This window comes from Oryzias latipes, chromosome 9 (assembly GCF_002234675.1).
Source record: "Oryzias latipes chromosome 9, ASM223467v1".
Taxonomy (NCBI): Eukaryota; Metazoa; Chordata; class Actinopteri; order Beloniformes; family Adrianichthyidae; genus Oryzias; species Oryzias latipes.
Genome location: NC_019867.2, coordinates 26,680,157 through 26,702,073, shown reverse-complemented (window position 1 = coordinate 26,702,073; position 21,917 = coordinate 26,680,157). Strand labels below are relative to the sequence as shown.

The following is a 21,917-nucleotide window of genomic DNA, read 5'->3' as shown; positions in this document are numbered from 1 at the left end:
TCTGAGTTTCATCATCTGACCCTCCACGCTTTTCTTCCCCAGAGAGTGGTGGCAGCAGAGAGGACCAGAGGGGGTCAGCTTCTGGAAGAGCCAAAGATGTTGCCTTTCCAAGCTAATACTTTCAACCTCCAGGTGTCAATCCAGGATGTTCCCCAGTTTCTTTGGAGCATCAAACCCTTTACAACATGTCAGGTGGGTAAACCACTGCTGTGGTGTTGGAAACATAGAAAACATCCTTCCTAAAAATTCTATTTTTCTAGTGATAAACAACCCCAAAGAAGTAAAATGCAAAAGCAGGGCCCTAGGAAATAAGACCAAAATTCTAACTCGATTGGCAGATTTTCTTTAAATGAGCAAAATAACTGTCAATGGGGTAAGAACAACAAGATTCTGTTTTTCCACAGTATAGAAAAGATAAGAAACAATGAGATAAACTTTATTTATCATGGGGAATTGTCCCAAATTTGGGGATCAAGGTGCAAAGAAAGGAAAAATTAAATGTGCAAAATATTCGAGGAGAAGAATAAATAAATAAATAAATGATACAAGTCTCAAAAAATCTCTCATAACAGATGCTATACAGTAAGAAAAAAAAAAAAGGAGAAGACACTTTATCTTGTATGTTGTAGGAAGCTTTGTCTGTGGATAAAGTGTTGTTTAACCTAACTCTGTTATTTATATTACATGATTAAGGGGCCTATATAATGCAAAAACGACTTTTTTGAGCTTTTAAGTGTATTATGTTATTTCCTCACAGAAAACAAGCCAAAGCGGTATTTTGATCTGTTCACTCATTTCTGGGCATTCCTCTAAAAACATGCTCTCTTAGCACCAGCCCCTCCAAGTCGGCAAAAACGAGTCCTCACATTGTTACGTAGATAAGTGAAGTGCTGCCAGCACCGCCTCCAGGCTAACACACAGACCCACTTTCTCCACGGAGTTATCGATTATCGGCTAAACTTTTATATAGACAGTATGCACATCCATCTTTGTCAAAGTTTGGATGTTGTTTGTTTTCGTGGGCGGAACGCAGACACGCTGCCGAGGCTAGGTTGACGTCATGAAATGGGCAGCAGCTATAAAGAGAGAAAGGCGGTGCATCCAGTCGTCTTACTTCCGGGTAAAAAAGTGAACTATGAAAAAACGTTATTTCGTGTGCCAAAGCTACGGTAATATATTTTATCAGATGTAGTTTACTCTGAAAGGTTTGAGCAAAACACAATAAAAGCCCTTTAAGTAAAAAATAAAGAAAGCTAAATTGTAATCATATGTAAATGTATTTTATTTTATAAAAAAAAAATCTTGAATGATTCATCAATAAACACAAAGCTTTTGTCAGAAAAAAATATCCCTCAAGAATTCCTTTACAAAAAGCACCAAATACTTGGAAGCTAATGCACACACACATAACAGTACAAAAACTGAGTGATTGCTGGAGTAAAAACAAAAATAAAACTGCTTTATAATGGCTGATGTAGCTCCTTAAATATCGCCTTTAAAAGTCTCTGGCCTTAGGGCACAATAACCACCTTTTTTTTACATCAGGCAGAGCTGCTGAAGACGGCTTCTCCTGCAATCATTTATTTCAGTTACGTTTTCCTGCTTCCAAGTCTGCATATTCCCAGGAGCAAAACAGTGTCCTCTTACATTATTATTTGTAAAACAACCATAACTCTCATCATACAAACAAAGCAAAGTGAACTCACTCAGAACTAGAAATCCAGTTGTTTAATATAAGTATAAATTACATTTTTCTGTTATTATTGGCTCAGAATCTACTTGCATAGAATTTAATTAAAGACCCACTGCAATGAAAATGTCTTTTTTAGCATGTTCCTGTGGTATTTTTCTCGTAATGGAGAACATTTATAAAGAAGGTTGACATTCTAATTGCATTTCTCAGTATTTCTTTATTCAATTTGTGGTGAATCAGGAGCAGATAAAAAAATACAGTTTGAATAAGCTTGTATTTGTTACATAAAATCTACAATCATCAGCTCACTCCCCCTTCTCCGGTCCATTCTGATGCTTCGTCTTGCAGACAAATAGACCCATGTACAACTTTTTTTTCCTCATCCAAGCTGGCATCTGGTTAAAAACTGTACGGCTGGGTAGCTCCAATATTGCTCACCATTTTTCTTGCACCAGTGGTGTAAGGTTGAGGGTTTGAGGGGCTGTAAGTTAGCGGAAGAGTGTAAACAAAGGGATGATGGGAAGTATTGGGTCGCCGCAGCTCAGAGGGGAATTTTGAATAAACTGCTGTCGCTCTGTCCCAGAAAACGACACAGTTTAATCAGCACAATCATAACTAATAGACCACGAGGAAACATTTGCCCAATAGATCAAAAGATGATTGAGGCAGGACTTTCAAACATCTGTAATGGGTTTGATCCATGGAATTGTATTTGCTGTAATATAAAAGCTTCATTTTCTGTCACAGTTTTGTTTCATCTAAACAAACATTTCCCCTTCATCTTGTTGGACAGCATCCTGAAACCAAGGAAAAAAGAGTGACTCACTCAGTATGTATATCTAAGAAACATCATCGTAAGGAGCCAACATCAGTTCTGAATCACATTTGCCCCACGGGGAGAGCTACGGGAGATTTAGGGGTTGGCAGCTGCCCCTCCAGCAAAAAGCTTTATCCCCCCACTTGCTCTCTCAATTTCTTTAAGTCAATATTATTGTCATTTTTGACATAGATTAAGAGATCATTAATATAAGCTTCTTTAAGCGTTAGCAATAGCACCTCAGCTAAAATAACTGCTGTTTTAATATTAATAGCAAAGTAATAAAACGGTTTGAAAACCATTTAATATGTAATTATATTCCACTCTGCTGTTCTTGTATAAAACGTTTAGCTCCGCCACTGTTTTGCCCTGAGAAAGAATATAAAAGTACATGCTTCCATAATTTTTTATTGATGCAGCCATTAATAGTTGCTGTATTAAATATGAACATTTTTCACTGTTTGTTGCCATTTTCTGAGACACTAAACTCAGCTCCCCTGTGTGCTGTTGCTTGAACACCTGAATGTTGAGGGAAAGTGTTAAAGTGGAAAAACCCAACCTCTCCTTATTTATGAGTGCTGAGACTGTCTCTCATGGAACAGGTGCAGAATAATGGCCAACCATGGAACCATACATCAAGGAAGCTTTTCTTGTCAAAAGGCATCCCAGGTTTCCCCGTCCAGAACACCTCCCCATCCTCTTATACTGCTCACAGGATTCATGATCCGCAGCACATTTTAAAGCCACAATCCGAAATACTTACAATCTCAGCAGTAATCATATAACTTTTAATTCGCAGATACAAGTGAGATGGACTAACAGATGTCTGTGGTATTTTCCCATAGATGGGTCTCTACCTTAAGAATAAATAATACATCAAAACTGGGCTCTGCTGAGTTAAGATTCAGGTTGTATATGTAAAACTCTCTTAAAGGGTTATTTCCATGCAATAATTTAGGAAGCCATGGAATTATGCAGACTTGAAAGCCAGCTCTTACCTTTTATCCTTTCAGTGACAGCCCCGATAAGGATAGCTGCATCATCTTGTTCAAAGCATATGTTCAAGCTGCTGTGTGTTTCTTACTGCCTCTGATGTCTTCTTTTTTCTGCCTCCTCAGGAATTCTCCTTCTCCCAAGTGTGGTGCAGCAACCAGCAGCCTATGCACTGCACCTTTGCTCTGGAAAGATTTAGCCCTGCCACGGCCCAGCTCTCCTGCAAAATCAGCGTGCGCCAGGTCAAAGGGCACGAGCAGATACTGCAGGTCTACACAGCCGTGGCTGAGGTGAGGCCCGGCAAACCTTGTGTTGGTTTTCCGTTCCCTGTCATCCTTTATGTAACTAAGGAGTTTCTACAGACAGCAGCTCATCTGAGGTCACACTATGTATAAATACAGTGAAGAAAACCCAGTAATCACTGTTTTTCTATGTGCTTTTTTAACCTTTATGTGTTTATGAGTCCAGTGTTGCTATTTAATCTGGTAACTGCCCCCAGCATTAGTCTTCCGTCATCCACTGAGCAGCTCCAGTACAGCCGTGGGTTTGATATCCTCACTACCAATCATGTAGAAGCCTGTCCTCCCTCAAGGAATCAACAGTCATAAAACACACGGTCACATACTGGAGAAATATTGTTCACAATTACCTTTTTATAGTTTCATTAAATTTCTCCTTGATGATTAGTTGAAGTTTGCATGATAGAACATGCAATACATAAGTTTCTAGGGGCGGTGTGCAGCATTCAAATCAGGAAATGTCCAATCAGACGTTTCTTAGCTGGTTTCTTTTAGCTTTTGAAGTTGATCAAAGGTTTACACAGAAAAAGGTTGTTTATACTCTTACGTGCACCATAAGTGTGTCTTAAACCCTGTTTTCTGTGCGGCTTCTTGTCGGAACCCCTACTTGGATGAGACAAATTTTAACCCCTCCCTTCATGTTGCCCCTGAACACCCATTTCAGCTGTTCCCCTCAGCGAGGAAACTAATCCCAAGTCAAGTCAAGTCAAGTTTCCTACATAAACGCTAAGTAAAGACAGAAACTTCAAATGTTTCTTTTACATTGAGATTTTTTTGTTTTCTGGCTTCCTTGATTGTTTTGTCATGGTCATTTTCTGGTATTAACATTTCAAAATACAAAAGTAATAAACAAGACCAAAAAGTGCTGAAAAATATTGAAAATATTTGTTTCTCATAAGCAATTGAACAAGCTCCATTGACCGTATGGATATGTTACTAGCTTGACACAAACATGAGATTTTCAAAATAATCATAGAAACAAAAATTGTCATGGTTTGAGTTACTGTCATGGTTTGAGTTTGTTTTGTCTTGGTTTTTGTTTTAGTTCTTGTTCCGTCTTGCTTGGTTCTGTTTCCTGTTTTATTTTGAAAGGGTTCCTGTCTTGTCATGTCTCAAGTTGTACTTCCTTTGGTCCCTATCTGCCCTGATCGTGTTCACCTGTGTCTTCTCTGCCCTGCCTGTATATAAGTCTTGTCTCTGCCTTCCTCTTTTGCTGGTCCATTAACTTCTGGTCATGTGTTTCACGTCCTCTGGTCTTAGCGTCCTCGTTCCATGTTTCTCGTCACGTCACAGTAAGTTTTCGTTTTTGTTTGGTCATCCTGCTCTGCAGCGCTTTTTGTTCATTTAATAAACCCTGTAGTCCTGAACCCTTTGGCCTCCCGTCTCTGCATCTGGGTCCTACCTGCTCTCGAGCCCCCCTCACCGTGACAAAAAATGTCTATTCTATTTTATTCTATTCTATTCTATTTTATTCTATCCTGGTATTGTTGAAGGAATGTATATATTTTATTATCATTCTAACTGCTCAATAAAACTGTGATTGAACGCTGTTTGACCCCCACATCGCGTTTGACCCAATGTGCTTGACTAATGTGGAAGGAGGAAACATCGTCGCCAGAAAAAGAGGAAGTGTCTAGAAAGTAGCTGAAGATGATTGAAAGCATAACTGCTCTGTACAGGAACTTTACATGACCCTGTTTATGAAACTGCAACAAGCTTCAAAGCTACAAGTGTACTGATAACTATCGATCTTTAGACTAACCCCTCCCACATAGTTAGGACATTCCAAATTAAATAAAGAGAGGAGGGTAAACAGGCAGTCCTCAAAGTAGTTAGGCAGATGTAACTGTTTTTTTACCGTCTTGTGCGTTCAGAAGTAACCTTGACAGGTGTAGTCTATCCTTTCCTATCCTATCCTATCCAATCCTATAATTTGGTCCGACTAAAAAGGCTGTTCCTGCGGTTTCCTTCCCTAAAAAACATTACATACTTTGAGATTGGGATACTACTCAACCTGGGGGGTATTCCAGAGGGGACGTTTAAACTACCCTGACTTTAATCCTGAACTCTGGCTGAAATCCGCCTGAACTTGCTTACTCTGGGTTTGTCGGTTCCAAAAGATCGGGTATGAGTTAGCGTAATTACGCTCAACTTGGTAACCCTGGGTTAATGCATGTGCACAGCAAGTACATAAAGACATTCTCAATGGATCGCCGATTTCCGTTGTCACCATGGAAACGCATGGAGAACAAAAGAGAGCGCTATACTTCACTGAGACGGAGTCGGAGATTTTAATGACAACGCATGAAGATTACACATCCATCAAAAAAGTAATACGGCTGCATCAGCAAAAGAGAGACTTTCTGCTTGGATAAAAAGAACAAACAAAGTAAACGCATGAGTTTCTAAGCTTATTTCTATTTTCATTATATATATATGCAACTTATACAACCTAAAGTTATTGTGCCTAAAGTTAAATGTATTCAACCTAATTTTCTTACGTCTATCCAACTCAATAATTGTTTATACAACTTAATTTTACATATTTATTTAACTAAATATCATATTACTCCAATTCAATTGAATGATTTTCCATCTTCATTCATTGTACTTCTTGAACTCTCATATGTCTAAGTACGAGGCCACTGATATTCTCATTTTTTGTAGCCTTAAATTGAATGATTTAGTGTGGAATTACAGTGTATATCATGTATTTAGTTATCTTGGCTGACTTTAACTTCAGTTCTTGCAACAACATGAAGTACTAGTGGTGCTGAATAAGCTCATCATCCTCTCCTTCCCTCTCACTCATGGTGCAGAAAGAATTAAACATAGTAGGACAAAATAACTCGGCAAAAAACAGCTAAACAACTAAACACACTTGGTCAAAAACCCACACTTAAACCCAAATCCGTCCAGAAAGGGAAAGGCAATGGTATCCCACAATCCTTTGCGCTTCCAATATAAAAGCAGCACCAAAGTTACACCAACTTAATTAAATTGATTTGAATGAAAATAAAATAACTGTCCGAAAACAACGTGTTATTTTTAAGCTGACCGAACTCCAAAAACGTATTTATCTTAACTGACGCAAATAATTAAGTTAGATCAATGTAAAAAAAAAGTTTATCTTTCCAACATCTGAACATGGTCTTATCACCCTCTCACGGTGGAAAAAGTATTATCTGAGCTTCTTCATCCACTAAATCATCTTCAAATAGACACGCCATGCTGCTTCACCTCTCTGAAAACAAACTAACCTTCAACTAAACCTGCTCCAGACCAGGTTATGTTCAGAGCATGAGTTACTATGGCAACTTGCCATACCCTTAAAACTTACCTCCATTTTTGGAACTGAAAGCTGAGGTTGTCCGCTTCCTTAGCCTCAAACTTACCGGGGTAACTAGCATAACCTGCTTTTTGGAATACCCTCCAGATCCAGCTGACAAAGCAGAATGAACTTAAACTTCCTGTTAAATTCATTTCAGACACTAAAGTTTTTATGTTCGGAGTTATAAATGGTATTAAAATAGAGTAAATATTGTATGTGTCAGAATTATTTTTTAACCTCCAGTTTAATATTGGATTTGTTTCTGTTTTATCAGAAAAGAGTAGGGAACTTGTTAGGCCTTTTATTGGGATCTTTTGTTCATCCCAAAGAACTCCTTTCTATCACATTTGTGTCCATTTTTCTCAAAAATGTCACTTTTGGACTCTAAGTAATTAGAGTACAAATGTATTTACTGCTAAAAAGATCCTGTAAATGACAGGAGCTGTGTGCGTCAGGAGGAACAGCTGGTGAATCTGATTACCTGCTCAGGCTCAATTCAAGCCAAGTGGAAAAAGAAGACAGTGAAATGAATTGAGATGCTGTCAAATTTGACATTAATTAATGAACTGAGAACAACATAATGAAAATTGTAATCTTGAACTCATCCGTCTTTTCAGATGTGAGACTGTACTAATGGGTTCATTAGGGACAACAATCATTTTCCTTTCTCAGGCTGTTGCGTCCCCATAGCCTGAGCTAAATCAGATGCTAGATTTTTCTGTGAATTCTCAGCTGATGGACAGATGTGTTTCACAGCATCAGCAGTCACATGAGTCTTGCTAAATCCTAACAAAGACATGCCCTCCATGTGTGGTGAAATGCTTCAAGGGTTGGGCGTTTTCTATCTTCACAAGCCCAACAGTGCACATCAACAGAAGTCCTTCAGCATTCAAAACAGGTAACCCTCCTGCAGGAATGCATTTGAAAGGGACACAGGAAGAAAAACAGCAGCAAAAGAAAAAAACAAAGAGGAAACTGCATACAGCGTATGCTATTTCAGTCTCTGCTGTAGCTTGCAGTCATTTTTAGCTTATGGTTTATAAATTACAGCAAGACTAAGTTTAAACAAGCTGCAGTCAAGCTGACAGAATATGTTAATTGTTGCTGTGCTTCTACTATTTTTAACAAAAAAAGAAATACAGTTCTACTCCTTCCATCTGTTCTCTAACTATTTGTCTTTCTGCAAAGCTCTGTTGTCATAGTGAGCTATCTTGCGTTTTTCTCTCTCTCCTAGCTCTCCCAAGTAGCAGAACTTTCGGCACACAACAGCATTTTTAAAACTCTGTTATGAACCTCATTTGATTTGTTCTTTTAGGGTGAAAAGGAGTCCCCTCCCTTTTTTATGCAGACGGACTGCTCTGTTACATCCCAAACGGGGCCCAAGGCTTTCAAAATCCCATCGTCCATCCGCGAGAGGATCTGTGCTACCTTTGACACTGCCAACGCCAAGGGCAAGGACTGGCAACTCTTAGCCCAGAAACTTCACCTGGACCGGTGAGTCCTCACCTGCTCCACAAAGAGCGCTGCAGTTGGGGAAAAATGTTACTTATGTAGGTCTCTGGAATGCAGCAGCATTTAAAATGGAAATGAATGTCCCAATGCCAGTGATCGACTGATGAACTGTCCAGGGTGGACTCTCCCTTCACCCTGGAGCAGCAGGCCCTAAAAAAATAAGCCCCGACTCTGCACCGGCAAAGCGGGAAAAGAAAGTAGATAGATGGATGTCCTCATGCAAAGGTCCGCAACCTGAGTCTCCGGAGCCAAAAGCGGCCCCTTTATCCCTCCATTGTGACTCTGGCTTTGAAGAAAAACAAAAACAATTTGAATGAGTAATGGGGTTGTAGTTTTGTTAAATTTGGTTTAGTTATTCAATTTATGTTTAGATTTTTTAACTGAGCAAAATGATGGTGAGAGGTTTGATCATCTACCAGAGCGGTTTCTTATTATTTTTATCTCCTGTTGTACATCCATGTCTAGTTGGTTTTCAAAGACAAAGTTCATAAAGTATAGATTTGCATTTTCATAGGGATTGAAAAAAATAGAATTTTCATGTTTAGTTAGAGAAGAAAAAGGATGAATGCACAAGTCATAATAACAGAAAATGCCATGTCTGAGTTGACTTTCTTGCATTTTTAGGTCAATAAAATCTGCGGCAGCTGGAGGATCTTATTTGACCCCGGGGGGATTTTATTTTGAAAGGAACTTGTATGTGCTGCTGTCAAAAGTAAAATAAGTTAAACTAGTTATAATTGGAAAAGTGTAAGGCACTTTTAATTCAGTTATTGTAAATAGTAAAAAGCTACATTTTATAAATGAATGCTTTAATGGCAACAAAAACATCCAGAACGTTTTTTTCTTAACTATGAAATGGAACTTTGCAGCTCTGGATGGGTGTTGATCAATTAGAAACTATTCCTAACGGCTCTTTTAGCGTTAAAGGTTGCAAACCACTGCTTCTTAATGTCCTTAGTGTTCCTTTGTGTGTATTTTTTCTCAGCAGCAAGAGAGAACTTTATGTTTTTTACTCAAGCTTGTGTCATATAGATTTCCTATAGCGTACTTTTTAGAAATAATTTTTGCACTTTTTGCACTCCTCAATGAGTACATGTGTTTTTAATCAGGGGCTGCATTCTGTAGAAAAAGTGCCTCTCATCACATCAGGAAGGTTTTTCATTGGGCCTGATGCTCCAGCAGCCTCTCAGGCCGGCTGAGCAGCTGCAGTGGCACACTGCCCCCAGCTGGACTCACTGGATGACACAAAGGCTGTGTGCTGCACTGGCAGCATCTGCCCCAGTCACAACTGTGGACTACAGTCTCTCCTGTGTGTTCCTATGCTTAAATCCTCACACTTTCCATGCACATGTGGTTTTAGTTACTAAGACACAACTTATTTTATTTTATTTACAGCTGCAAAAAACTGTCACCTTCTGAGAGACAGATGCAAGTTAATTGGGAGATTTCCATGGTTCCTCTATTGATGCAAAGACGACTTTTAAATACTTCAGACTTTAAAATATCAAAATAACGTCTTTATACACAATATGCTGCTTTTGTGTCTTCAGAACTATCGTAAATATTTATATACTGACCATTGCCTAATTTTGAGTACTTTCAAATATATTGTTCAGGATTTCTGTAGTAATTTTAACATAAAAAAAAGAGGGAGTTGCCAGTTATTGCGTTGGTCAACCACAGTGTGCAAAGTTTAATCTAGTAGACAAATAGGAAGAAATTTGTTTAGGTAAATAAAGAATTATTATTATTATTATTATTATTATTATTATTATTATTATAGAATTATAAAGAATTATTATATATTATTATATTATTAGTTGCTCTGCAAAAACAGAACCTTTAGCAATAACTCAACAATCCTTATCCCATTGGCAAATTTTATAGATAGATAGATAGATAGATGTCACACAGATGCTATACAATAAAAGATGCAGTGCAAGGAACACGCAAGATAGAATTATAGAAAATATAAAAAAGAGAAAATGGGCAGAAATAGAGTATACAAAAAAAAACACTTCATTAATAAGCCATTATAATGACATAAAATAAAATTGATAAAACAAACTATAGTAGAAGGTAGCTAGAAGGACAGATATAAAGGCTTCACTGTCATGTTTTCATAAATCACTAAACATGATATAACTGTTCTTTTTTACTTTACTTTTTTTTAACTTTCATTTATTTTTACTTTTAATTTTGACATTTTTCCTTGAAACAAATGTCTTTTTCCTTTCCTAAGATTCAGCTTTTACAGTCTGTGTTTAATGTTTTTATTCTTATGGCATTGAGCAAAACTCCAACTCCATCTTCTTTTAAAAAGAAGATTGAAAATGACTGATGTTGCTTTTTGGGTGTGAATCAAAGATGAAGAATATATCATGAGGAAAAGACAGTTAACATTAAACCTGTATGCTGTGCTCCCCCACAGAAACCTGGGTTATTTTGCGAAGCAGCACAGTCCTTCTGCAGTCATACTGAGCCTGTGGGAGGTCTGTCACCCGGACGCTGATGACCTTGACTCTCTTGCCAACGCTCTTGAGGAAATCGGCAAGATTCACTCCTGTAGCTCCCCAGAGGACCAGGACGAAGACCAGTCTGACGCCGGTCATGTGGATGCGAGCTCTCTGTGTGGACCTGGTGGACTGACCAGTGAAGACTCTGCCGCTGACTTCACAGGCTGAGAGCAAAGAGGCAGCTACACTGCCAGCAGACAGACTAAGACTAGTGCCCGTGTGTGCGTGCAGCCAGTGAAGAACGGCGTGCCGCGCTGAGAGGCCAGGAAGTTGTTGAGTGTGGGAAACGCCGGCCAACTGCTGAGCCAGTGCTGGCCGTGAATCTATGCGTCTGCCGTAAGAAGCTGCCAGGGGGATCAACTGTACATCTATTTCCACTGATTGGATCTCAAAAGTGATTGTTTGCCTTTTTTTTAAGTGAAGTATACATGTTTCTTTCAAACCAATCTTGTAGCTGCACTATTTACCCTTAACTCTAAAGTGACAAAAAACTTAAACCGACTACAATTAAATGAATTTACAAACAGATTAAATTAAATTTACCTTTAAAGATTTTCACATTACGTTTCTAAAAGCACAAATATTTAACTTTGAATTGAAAGAAAATAAAATGTGTTCCTTTTTGTTGTGAAAAAAAAATTGTTTTTAAACTTTTAATTACTCCTATGCATTTTATTTATTTTTTTTAATCAATTTTTTTCATTAATTGCATTTTATTTAAAAATTAAGGCTGCAAGCGACGTTTATATATTCACACGGTATGTCATTGTTTTTTAGCTTCCGGCAAGGATTTATGTAATAGGGGAACACCACTTTTGCGAGCTCGCCATGGTAACGCCATTCAAAATTTACAATTTCTAATCCCAAGATTTTCTCAAGTAGCTTCTCAATGAAGCTCGAGAAGTTAGGAGGCAATAGATTGAAATCCCAGGAGGAGCTTGAATTTGTAGAAGTCATAACAATGATTTTTAGGGGGGAAATTCAAGATGGTGGCCTCAAAAGGTCAACAAAACTTTGATGGCAGTTACATACTTTGCGGGGTGACACGTGGGATCATTTCCATCAAATTCACTTAAACAAAAAATGTTTTTCTATATTGTGAGAAAATCCCTAAATTTCACACTGTGCCACAAAAAGGCCTTCAGTCCTGCGGCCATCCGATAATTATTTCAAAGCTTCTTTTGGATATTCAAGACACGTTTTGGTGTAGTAATGTGGATTTTTAATTATTTTCTGAGCCCCACAAGAAATTTTGGGGGCCATTCCTTTTTCTTTCTTTTACTGTGATCTCATCTTTTTTTCTTTCTTTTTTTTGGGGTGGGGAGGGGTCACTATGCCCAAAATGTGTTTTTACCTGGGAGTAGGTGTGTGCAAATTTTGTTGTGTCTGAGTGTGTGGCAGGGCAAAGTAAGAAAGAATTGTGAAAACGACGTGATCCTTACTGTCTAGCCCAGCTGCAGGACATAGAAAGGACTAAACTACTATTATATTACTGCATATTTGAGTCCTTTTCCCAAATCTGTTTGGAAGGAGCACCTGTTATTTACAAATTATATATTTAACATTTTTTTGGTCATGTTTAAAAATTATCTTGGAAAAATGTTTTTATTTCACATTCATTACAAGTCAAAAGTTTGGATTGACAAATGTGTCCTAATTTTGACTGTTGGTGCATATTTATGGGGTCAATTATAGCTTCCTTTTAATTGAATGTATGTATTTTATTAATTTTTTCTGTCTTTTTTACATTTAATTTGGCTACAGATGATAACAGATGGTGTACAGATAATTTAACAAGTGTCCTAATATTGAAATCCCTCATGTTTGATTATTGTTCTCTTCTGTCAAACAATTCAGAGATTAAGAACTCCTTTCTAGAGAAAATCCTCAGTTTAAAATCTATTTATATTTTTTTGCTTCACAGGAGATTTTCTTTTACACAATCATGAAAAACTACAACAAAAAAAAATTAAATGTATTCATTCCATTTGATGCCTGAAGGACAATGGAGTAATTTAAATAGAAAAGGAGCCACAGAATTCTAAGCATGGCCCTAACCGTCTCTACAGCTTTGCAGAGAAAAAAACACACACAACATCCATTTGCTAAGGAGGAAGAGTGACTAACATCTTATCGGCATATTACCAGCATTTACAGACCTCATATCAGACCCCGACACCCGTCTGCTGCTAAGCCCCCTTCTTAACCTTAGTTCACATGCACACCCACAAAAGCAGACACTGTCACATTTTTGGCTTCCAAGGACATATGCATACATGAAAAAAAAAAAAAAAAAATATGAGTTGACGCGCAACCTTTGACATGTTGAGGAAGATAGTTCAGCAAGAGTGAAGAAATAAGTACAAGTTGAGGAGCCATAGCAAGACAAAGAAAAAAACTCCATAAACCTCATTACACTCATTAAGAATATGCTGTAAGTCAGCCTATAACAGACTCATCCTTTATAAAACATACAGCAATGCACGAAGTCGGTTTACTTGCAGAAAGCATGGTATGTCCATCTGTCACAGGTTGCATCCTCTAACTGAACAGTCCGATAGCTGAGTTTAGACATGTCTCATTAAGACAAAAAACCTCTAAGGATTAAAAAATATTTGGTCATGCAACAGAACAATGTCCTTTTTTTAAAATCTGTTTTGGTAATTGAGGCTACAAACATGAAATATAGAACAATACACCTTGATTTTGATCTAACTATAGAGCGTGTGTTTTATGAATTTGAATAAAAGTACAAATAAATATTTGGTAAATATTAGTTTGATGAAAAAGGAAACATTTATTGTATTATTATTTAAAACTTACTGCTTTCCTTACCAATCACTAGTGAGTATGTTCGTAAAATAACATCTATCCAGTTTTATCTAACCTTGGTAAAGAATAATTATTATTTTATGTCTAATTTTTCTGTTTAAAAAACTGTGAAACTGCAAAAAACAGAGATTTTTTTTGCACAGTGTTTATATAAAAGCTTTTTTTGCAGTTAGATGTAAAAGTTTTGTGCCATCCCTCCAGACAAACAGTCAGCATTTCAAAGATGGGGATGAGCAGTTGTGCTGAAGCTTTCTTAATGCGTTTCAGTTTTTATTTAGACATTTTAGTATTTTCACTTATCGCCATCCCAGCTGGCAATTTAAACTGTTTCATAACACTGACCTTTAACCCTTGAATACTTCGAACTACCATAGGGAGCCGGTTTAGCTCGTGCTGGTTTGCCTTCCATCCGTGAAACCAGGGTTCGACTCCGGGCTGCTCCCTGTTCCCTTCTCTACCTCTGTGCCAGTCCCAAGCCTGGTTGCTTTGAGAGGGTTGCATCAGGAAGGGCATCCAGCATAAAACATTGCCAAGTTTACCATGCTGTGGCAACCCCTGATGGGAAAAGCCAAAAGGAGAAACAAGAACTTTGAACTACCGTAACTCTTTGACCATTTAAGCAGTTAATTCTCATTTAGTCTAAAGCTGAGAAAAGCTGCTTTTAGCATGCACTATAGGGCGCACCATCAATAAATGGTCTATTTTTGGACTTACATGAACCATAAGCTTAGTTGCAAGACAAAAGAGTCCGAAATAAATCCGTCAGCCAGACTTTATTACTGTGTTCTCAGTAACTAGAACTCAATGCGCTTCATATTAACTATGTTAGATGTGTTAGCTGCATTTACTCAACTCAACTCAACTTTATTTATAAAGCACTTTAAACAGAACAAGGTTCACCAAAGTGCTGAACAACACAAAAATTAATAAAAGTACATGAAAATATAAAACGTATAACACATAAAATAGGTCTGGATTCCAACTCAGTTAAAAGCCAAAGTGAAAAAATATGTTTTAAGAGCAGATTTAAAAATACTAAGTGAGTCCATCTGTCTGAGGTACAGGGCCAATTCGTTCCAGATTTTTGGTCCGAAGACTGAGAAGGCTCGGCCACCTCTCCGTTTTCTCCTGGTCTTGGAGACGACCTAAGGGAGCGGGGGGGAGTGTACACCTGAATGAGGTCAGACAGATATTTTGGAGCAAGTTCATGGAGACATTTAAAAACAAATAGGAGAATTTTAAAATCAAAGCGTAAGTGAACTGGGAGCCAATGAAGAGATGCTAAAATGGGAGTAATATGTTCTTGTTTCCGTGTACCAGTTAGAAGACGGGCAGCAGCATTTTGGACTAACTGCAATCGAGCAAGTAATTTCTGGGAAAGCCCAACATAGAGAGCATTACAGTAGTCCAAACGTGTTGAAATAGGAGCATGGATTAAAATCTCAAAGTCATGGCGAGAGAGGAGAGGTTTAACCTTGGCCAGTTGTCTCAGGTGAAAAAACATACATAAAACATACATTTACATATTTTCAATACCTGCAACTCCCAAACTTTTTTGCAACACGTAAAAAACTGAGAACGACTGATTCAGCAAAAACAAACATTACTGTGACTAAGCCAACTCCTAGTAAAAAAACGCCCAGTCCGATGCCACATGCGTGGCTTTATTTACGGAAAAAACTGTAATACAAAGAGTATCAGTACTACAGCTGCAGCTGCTCAAAGGATGCCACATTTATACGGGATGTGTTTGTGGACGAGCAGCAGATAGCATATGAGTTTGGCCAATGAAAAAGATGCTAGAAGTCATCAGCCATAATGTTTGTTCTGTATTCAATGACTTATGTTTGTCAGTTGAATGTGTACGGTTCCAACAGCCTGGACTCTCATCAGTCTGAGGTCTCGACAGTCAAGAACAGCTGTGATTGGCCTCCCAACTGTCCTGTAACACCAGAGATTGTCTGCATGCAGTCTGTAATGAATTGTACGCTAGATCGAACCATTTAGACTACATATCCGTAAAAAGACAACCTTCAGCATGTACTGTACCTCCTGACAGGGTGGGGAAATGGTCTTCTTGGCGTGATAACTTCTTGGGATGTCTACTGTCTCTAACATTCCCATCATGTGGAACTTGGCCTTCAGTTTGGAGATAGTACAAACGTTCCACCCAACTCAGTGATGCTCTATGCAGATCCATCAAATATGGCATACCGGTTGTTGGGTCAGTCTATACTGACCACTGAAGCAGTCCTTGCATCTTCAGATGCTGTGCATTTCCAGAGCATTGAAATGGTAGTTTATAGCAAAATGAGCAGATAGGCATTGATTCAGCAAATACTTGATGTGTGCTACCACTTACTCAGCTGCACTCCTCAGTTGACAAATGCACATTTCTTACATATTTGGCACCATTAAAAGTGAAATAAACAGACATTTGAACAGATTTATTACCATGAAGCATTGTTCCATCAACAACATAACTTACCTACTTTTGCTTTTACAATATTTTCTGCCTTTTTTTAATCTCATACTGGCTGTTGTGTGTTTTGGAGAAGGGTTCCAAATAATCCATGCTTTGCTTGATCAGCACCAGTATCTCAATTACTCGCAAATCCCCTTGATCTCTATCCACTAAAATCTCTGCCGTACTGAGAGTTGAAACAAAGGAGGCATGTTTGTGTTTTAAAAAAAAACTTTTTTCAGTTCAGGATTAGGACATCAACTACTACTGACTTGATACATGCATCCCACAGAGATTTAAATACCTAAAAGTTCAAGTCTTGTTGTATGTGATAAGTAGATTGATTTCATTTAGTGTCTGTTAAGTAACAATTCTCTTTATGTTCATGCATTTTTCTATGAAGTTCATGTGGTAGCTAAGTTGAGTCTTCACATTTTGTTTTGTAACATGGATGTATGCTAAATTGTGATTACCTTGATTTTCGAGAAAAAAAAAAACGAGAGAAAAAAAACTTAAGCACAAAATATGAAAGAAAAAGAAATGACATGTTTTTGTGCAATGCTTGGCAGCTTATATTGCATTGAGTTGGACATTTCTGCGGTGTAAAAGCTATTATGCTTGACATTCACCTACAGATCCACCTCTAGGATATTGTTATTGCGATAAAATTATTATTTGTAACCCTTGTGCTATCCTAGGCACTTTACCATTGGGAGATGGGTCATCTAGACCCACTAGACAGTGCTCTGAACCTTTTTTCTTCAATGATTTGTGATCTTCACTGGTGTCCATGGATGACATGAAATCTTTCCACCTTTATCCACCTTTGTCATGGTAGGGAGAACACCTCAATGTACGGGTGGGGTCATAGGATAGCACAAGGGTTAAAGAATGGCTTACTCAATCATATGTTGTTTCATAAATCTGATTGTGGCAAATCTTTCCTGTTCCATTAAAGGGGAAGCTGGCTGGTTCCATGCTATTTGCTTCACACATGGACCTCAGCTTCATTCTTGTGCCTTGTTTAACTACTTTGAATGGTGAATGTTGTAAAGGAAGGTCTTAAAAGGTGTTAAAAAAAGATCTTTCTGGCTTACATTAAAAAGTAAAATAAATATAATTAAAGATTATAATAATAATGAATAGACTGCAGAGCTTTTCTAGTGCTGGACATCCGTTTGGTAATGCAAGGGCAGCTTTGTAGTATACTGTATCTATAACTATGACATTTTTGGATGTCTTCTGTACAGTAGAATTTGCTAAAGTACATGCAGCCTTCTTGAATTTAAAATAAATGTACAGCTGAAAGGTTAACATGTTGTATGTTGTATCATTGTATTTCCCATCATCCTTTCCAGACAGTGTAAAGTATAATGTATAGCCTATATGTAAATTCAGACTCAGATCTCATCAATCCCCAATAGGAAAATGTAGAGCTGCATAGCAACAATTTGAGAGTGACATTCATGATTTACTCAAGCCGGTAGAAGTCTGCCTGGAGGTAAAAAGATCCATATGCAAACACTGTTCAGTCATGCAGACTGTGTTTTTGATATTGTGTCACAAAATGCACAAATCTCAATTACACAGTCAAGCAGCACTTGAAAATAAAACCAAGCAAAGTGCCATCCCATTCCTAAGCCACAGAATTCAGTATGTTGTCGCTCCACCTTTTGCAGCTATTCCACCTTCAACTCTTCTGGGAAGGCTGTCCACAAGGTTAAGGAGTGTGTTTATAGGAATTTATCGGAACATTCTTCCAAAAGCGCATTGGTGAGGTCACACACTGATGTTGGTAGAGAAGGCCTGGCTCTCAGTCTCCACTCTAATTCATCCCAAAGGTGTTCTATCGGGTTCAGGTCAGGACTCTGTGCAGGCCAGTCAAGTACTCAGTCATCCATGTCCATCCATGCACTGGTGCACAGTCATGTTGGAAGAGGAAGGGACCCGCTCCAAACTCTTCCCACACGGTTGGGAGCATGGAATTGTCCAAAATGTTTTGGTATCCTGAAGCATTCAGAGATCGTTCCACTGGAACCAAGGCACAAGCCCACACCATAATTCCTACTCCACCATATTTCACAGTGCACAATGCAGTCTGAAATGTTCCGTTCTCCTGGCAACCTCCAAACCATCCATCAGATTGCCAGATGGAAAACCGTGATTCATCCCTCCACAAAAGGCGTCTCCACTGCTCTAGAGTCCAGTGATGGCGTGCTTTACCCCACTGCATCCGACGCTTTGCATTGCACTTGGTGATGTGTGGTGCTCGGCCATGAAAACCCATTTCATGAAGCTCTCTGCGTCCTGTACTTGGGCTAATCTGAAGGTCACATAAAGTTTAGAGCTCTGTAGCAATTGACTGTGCAGAAAGTCAGCGACCTCTTTCCAGTATGCGTTTCAGCATCCGCTGACTCCTCTCCGTCAGTTTACGTGACCTACCACTTCTTGGCTGAGTTGCTGTTGTTCCCAAACTCTGCCATTTTGTTCAGATTGAGTTGAAAGCTGACTGGAATATTTAGGAGCCAGGAAATTTCACCTCTGGATTGGTTGCACAGGTGGCGTCCTATGACAGTTCCACGCTGAAATTCACTGACCTCCTGAGATCATTGCAAACATTCTTTCACCAATGTTTGTAAAAACTGTCTGCATGGGAGACAATATCTTTAGTAATATAGTGTACATACAGTATGATTCAGACTATTCAAACTGTACATTGCATCATTGCTCTGCTTCAGAAAAAAAATCATGTATACTTGCTTGCTTCCTATTTATGTCCTTTTAGACAAATTCACCAGAGACATTTTTCATGTGCGTTCTTTCGGAAATGAAAAAGTAACATGTCAAGCTACCCAAACATCCAGTGCTTATTGTTTTTGCATCCATTTGTTAGAAATAAATAGAAACATTTGGCATATTCCCCCTCATGCGCTGAATTTGACATTAATCTAGAATATCTATTTCAGAATATAAGATTTTTTCTTTTTACAATTCTAATCAAATCTAAATGTATTGATACTACTTGTCACTTTTTACACATAGCATCTCAAAGTTCAAAACAAACTTAATACATTTCAAAAGGACCTTAACCCCCCACCCCCACCCACCCACCCACCCACCCACCCACACACACACACACACACACACACACACACACACACACACACACACACACACACACACACACACACACACACATGCACACACATGCACACACCTCTCACCCCTTAAACCAGGTTGGTGTGCAAATGAACATAATTGTTGCATAAGACCTGCAGGAACCTGAGGACACTGTTCTCTCCTACATTGTTAAATGTTGCTCAATATATGATGTGTCTTATGCAACATCCCTCTCAACAGAATTGGCTCCTGAGGTCCCAAACTCATTCTCTTCACAGAACTTTCCTTTTTTCCAGCCTATAGGTGAGATGCTGCCTCATCATCACATCACCGCACTGAGGTTACGCCTTTTGACATCATGTACAACAATCTCTCCTCCATTCTTTTTGAGGCCTTACCACTTGTATCAAACTGGATAATACAAACATCAGCTCAGGAAATACTAGAGTTGAGTCTTTTTTTTTTAACTTGTCTTTATGGTAACATGATGCTGGATAGCTAATGTTGCTGCTGTTATTTAGTGTCTTTTAGATCATGAATTTCTTAAAGATCTTCAAGAAATATTTACATTCATATGTGTGACGTCATTGCTGTGTTACCACACCTCCAAATAGTAATGTTATTAACTGTTCTGTACAGAGCAGCGCTGAAAACAAAGATCCAGAAAAACTTGCTAAACCACCTCTGGCTCGGATAAAAATAAAAATATAATAAATTATATCAAGATATATTAGATTACAATATATTTTATAATATATATTACTAAAAATATCAAATAACAATATGTATTAGTTGTTTTATTTTCTTTGAAACATTTTCTTTCAGAATACCAGCACACAAACATAAATTTAAATGATTTCTGCATATAAAAACAACGGGTAAAAACACTATGTTTACCTTTTCTCTCCGAAGTCGAAGATTTAACTATAAATGTATAGCTCAGACCGTTATGAAGCCAAAAATCTAACAACCCAGTTTCTGATTTACTTCCAAAATAAAGTCCAAACATCGCTTTTTCTGAGTTCCACAAGTGACAGATTGACACCCTTTTTTTTCTCATCTCCTGCATCCACAACCCACTGCTTCCTGTCGAACTACATATCAACAGGCTGCAGACAACTGCCCGTTAGATAATGTTAGACTTAAAAAACCCCGAAAACACCATTTTGCACAGCAGCCTTATACACTGCTGTCTGTCTGAACACAACTGTGAAACGACATTTCTGCATTCTGAAAATGGAGAGCTTGCAGAGAGCAAGATGCAAGGGACACATATTTTTTTCAGATATTTTCTTTACATAGTTTAAAAATAAATGTTCTCAGCATCATAGTTGGAAAAGGCAGCACTCGTTGCTGTACTGGCAGGTTATTAACTACGTACCTAAAACACCCTAATATGCTATTTTTTTTAGTATGTACTAGGTGAATAGGTGCAATTCAACATATCTGATTTCAAAGCCTCTCAAAGCCAAAGCAGCATGTTTTGGTCTGGAAGGAATGACTTGGCATGTAATTAATTAAAAACCAACACATTCACCTGCAAAATAGTTTGAGTAATGATGCATATCATGCTACAATAAGAAAGATGGTATATCAAGTAGATCAACGTTTAGTGTATAAAGCAGATATTTTTATTTACTTATTTTTTTATTTTTAGTAAAGACTAATAAAACATTACAGAAGGTAATGAAATTAAATATTAACATTAATTGATTTTACAGGCTCTTACTATAAAATCACTGATGAAAGTGGATTAAGGTTTTTGCATATAACCTTTGTGCCAAAAACCAAATAATAAGCATGGAAATACATTCAGAACATTACATTTTACTACAACTACAGAGGTATGAGTTTAAGTTTTTTTTTTCTTATTTTTCTTCATAAATCATTGGTTGTTTGGATCATCAATTTCAGTTAAAGATATCATATAGCAGATGAACACAGTGATATCTCAGAAGTGAAATGAAGTTTATTGGATTTAAAGAAACTTCAATAATTACTTAAACAAAGATAGGCAGGTGCGTAAATTTGGGCACCCCAACGGAGACATGCCATCAATATTTAGTAGATCCTCCTTTTGCAGAAATGACAGCCTCTAACCGATCCTATGGCTTCCAATAAGGGCCTGGATTCTGGTTGAAGGTATTTTGGACCATTCCTCTTTGCAGAACATCTCCAGTTCAGTCAGATTTGATGGCTTCCAAGCATGGACAGCCCGCTTTAAATCACACCACAGATTTTCAAAAAGATTCGGGTCTGGGGACTGAGATGGCAATTCCACAACATTGTACTTGTTCCTCTGCATGAAAGCCTTTGTAGAATTAGAGCAGTGTTTAGGGT

At 38.0% G+C, this 21,917-nt stretch overlaps 1 protein-coding gene across 1 annotated transcript in view; it reads left to right on the top strand.

Moving 5' to 3' along the window:
• LOC101173475 (netrin receptor UNC5D) overlaps positions 1–13,477 on the top strand; it is a 199,725-nt gene extending 186,248 nt beyond the window's left edge. Inside the window, exons 14-17 of the mRNA XM_020706238.2 lie at positions 43–192; positions 3,629–3,793; positions 8,449–8,627; positions 11,077–13,477. Of these exons, the coding sequence (XP_020561897.1) occupies positions 43–192; positions 3,629–3,793; positions 8,449–8,627; positions 11,077–11,329 (747 nt within the window). The 3' untranslated portion in view covers positions 11,330–13,477. The remainder of the gene's footprint in view (positions 1–42; positions 193–3,628; positions 3,794–8,448; positions 8,628–11,076) is intronic.
• The last annotated feature ends 8,440 nt before the right edge of the window (positions 13,478–21,917 follow it).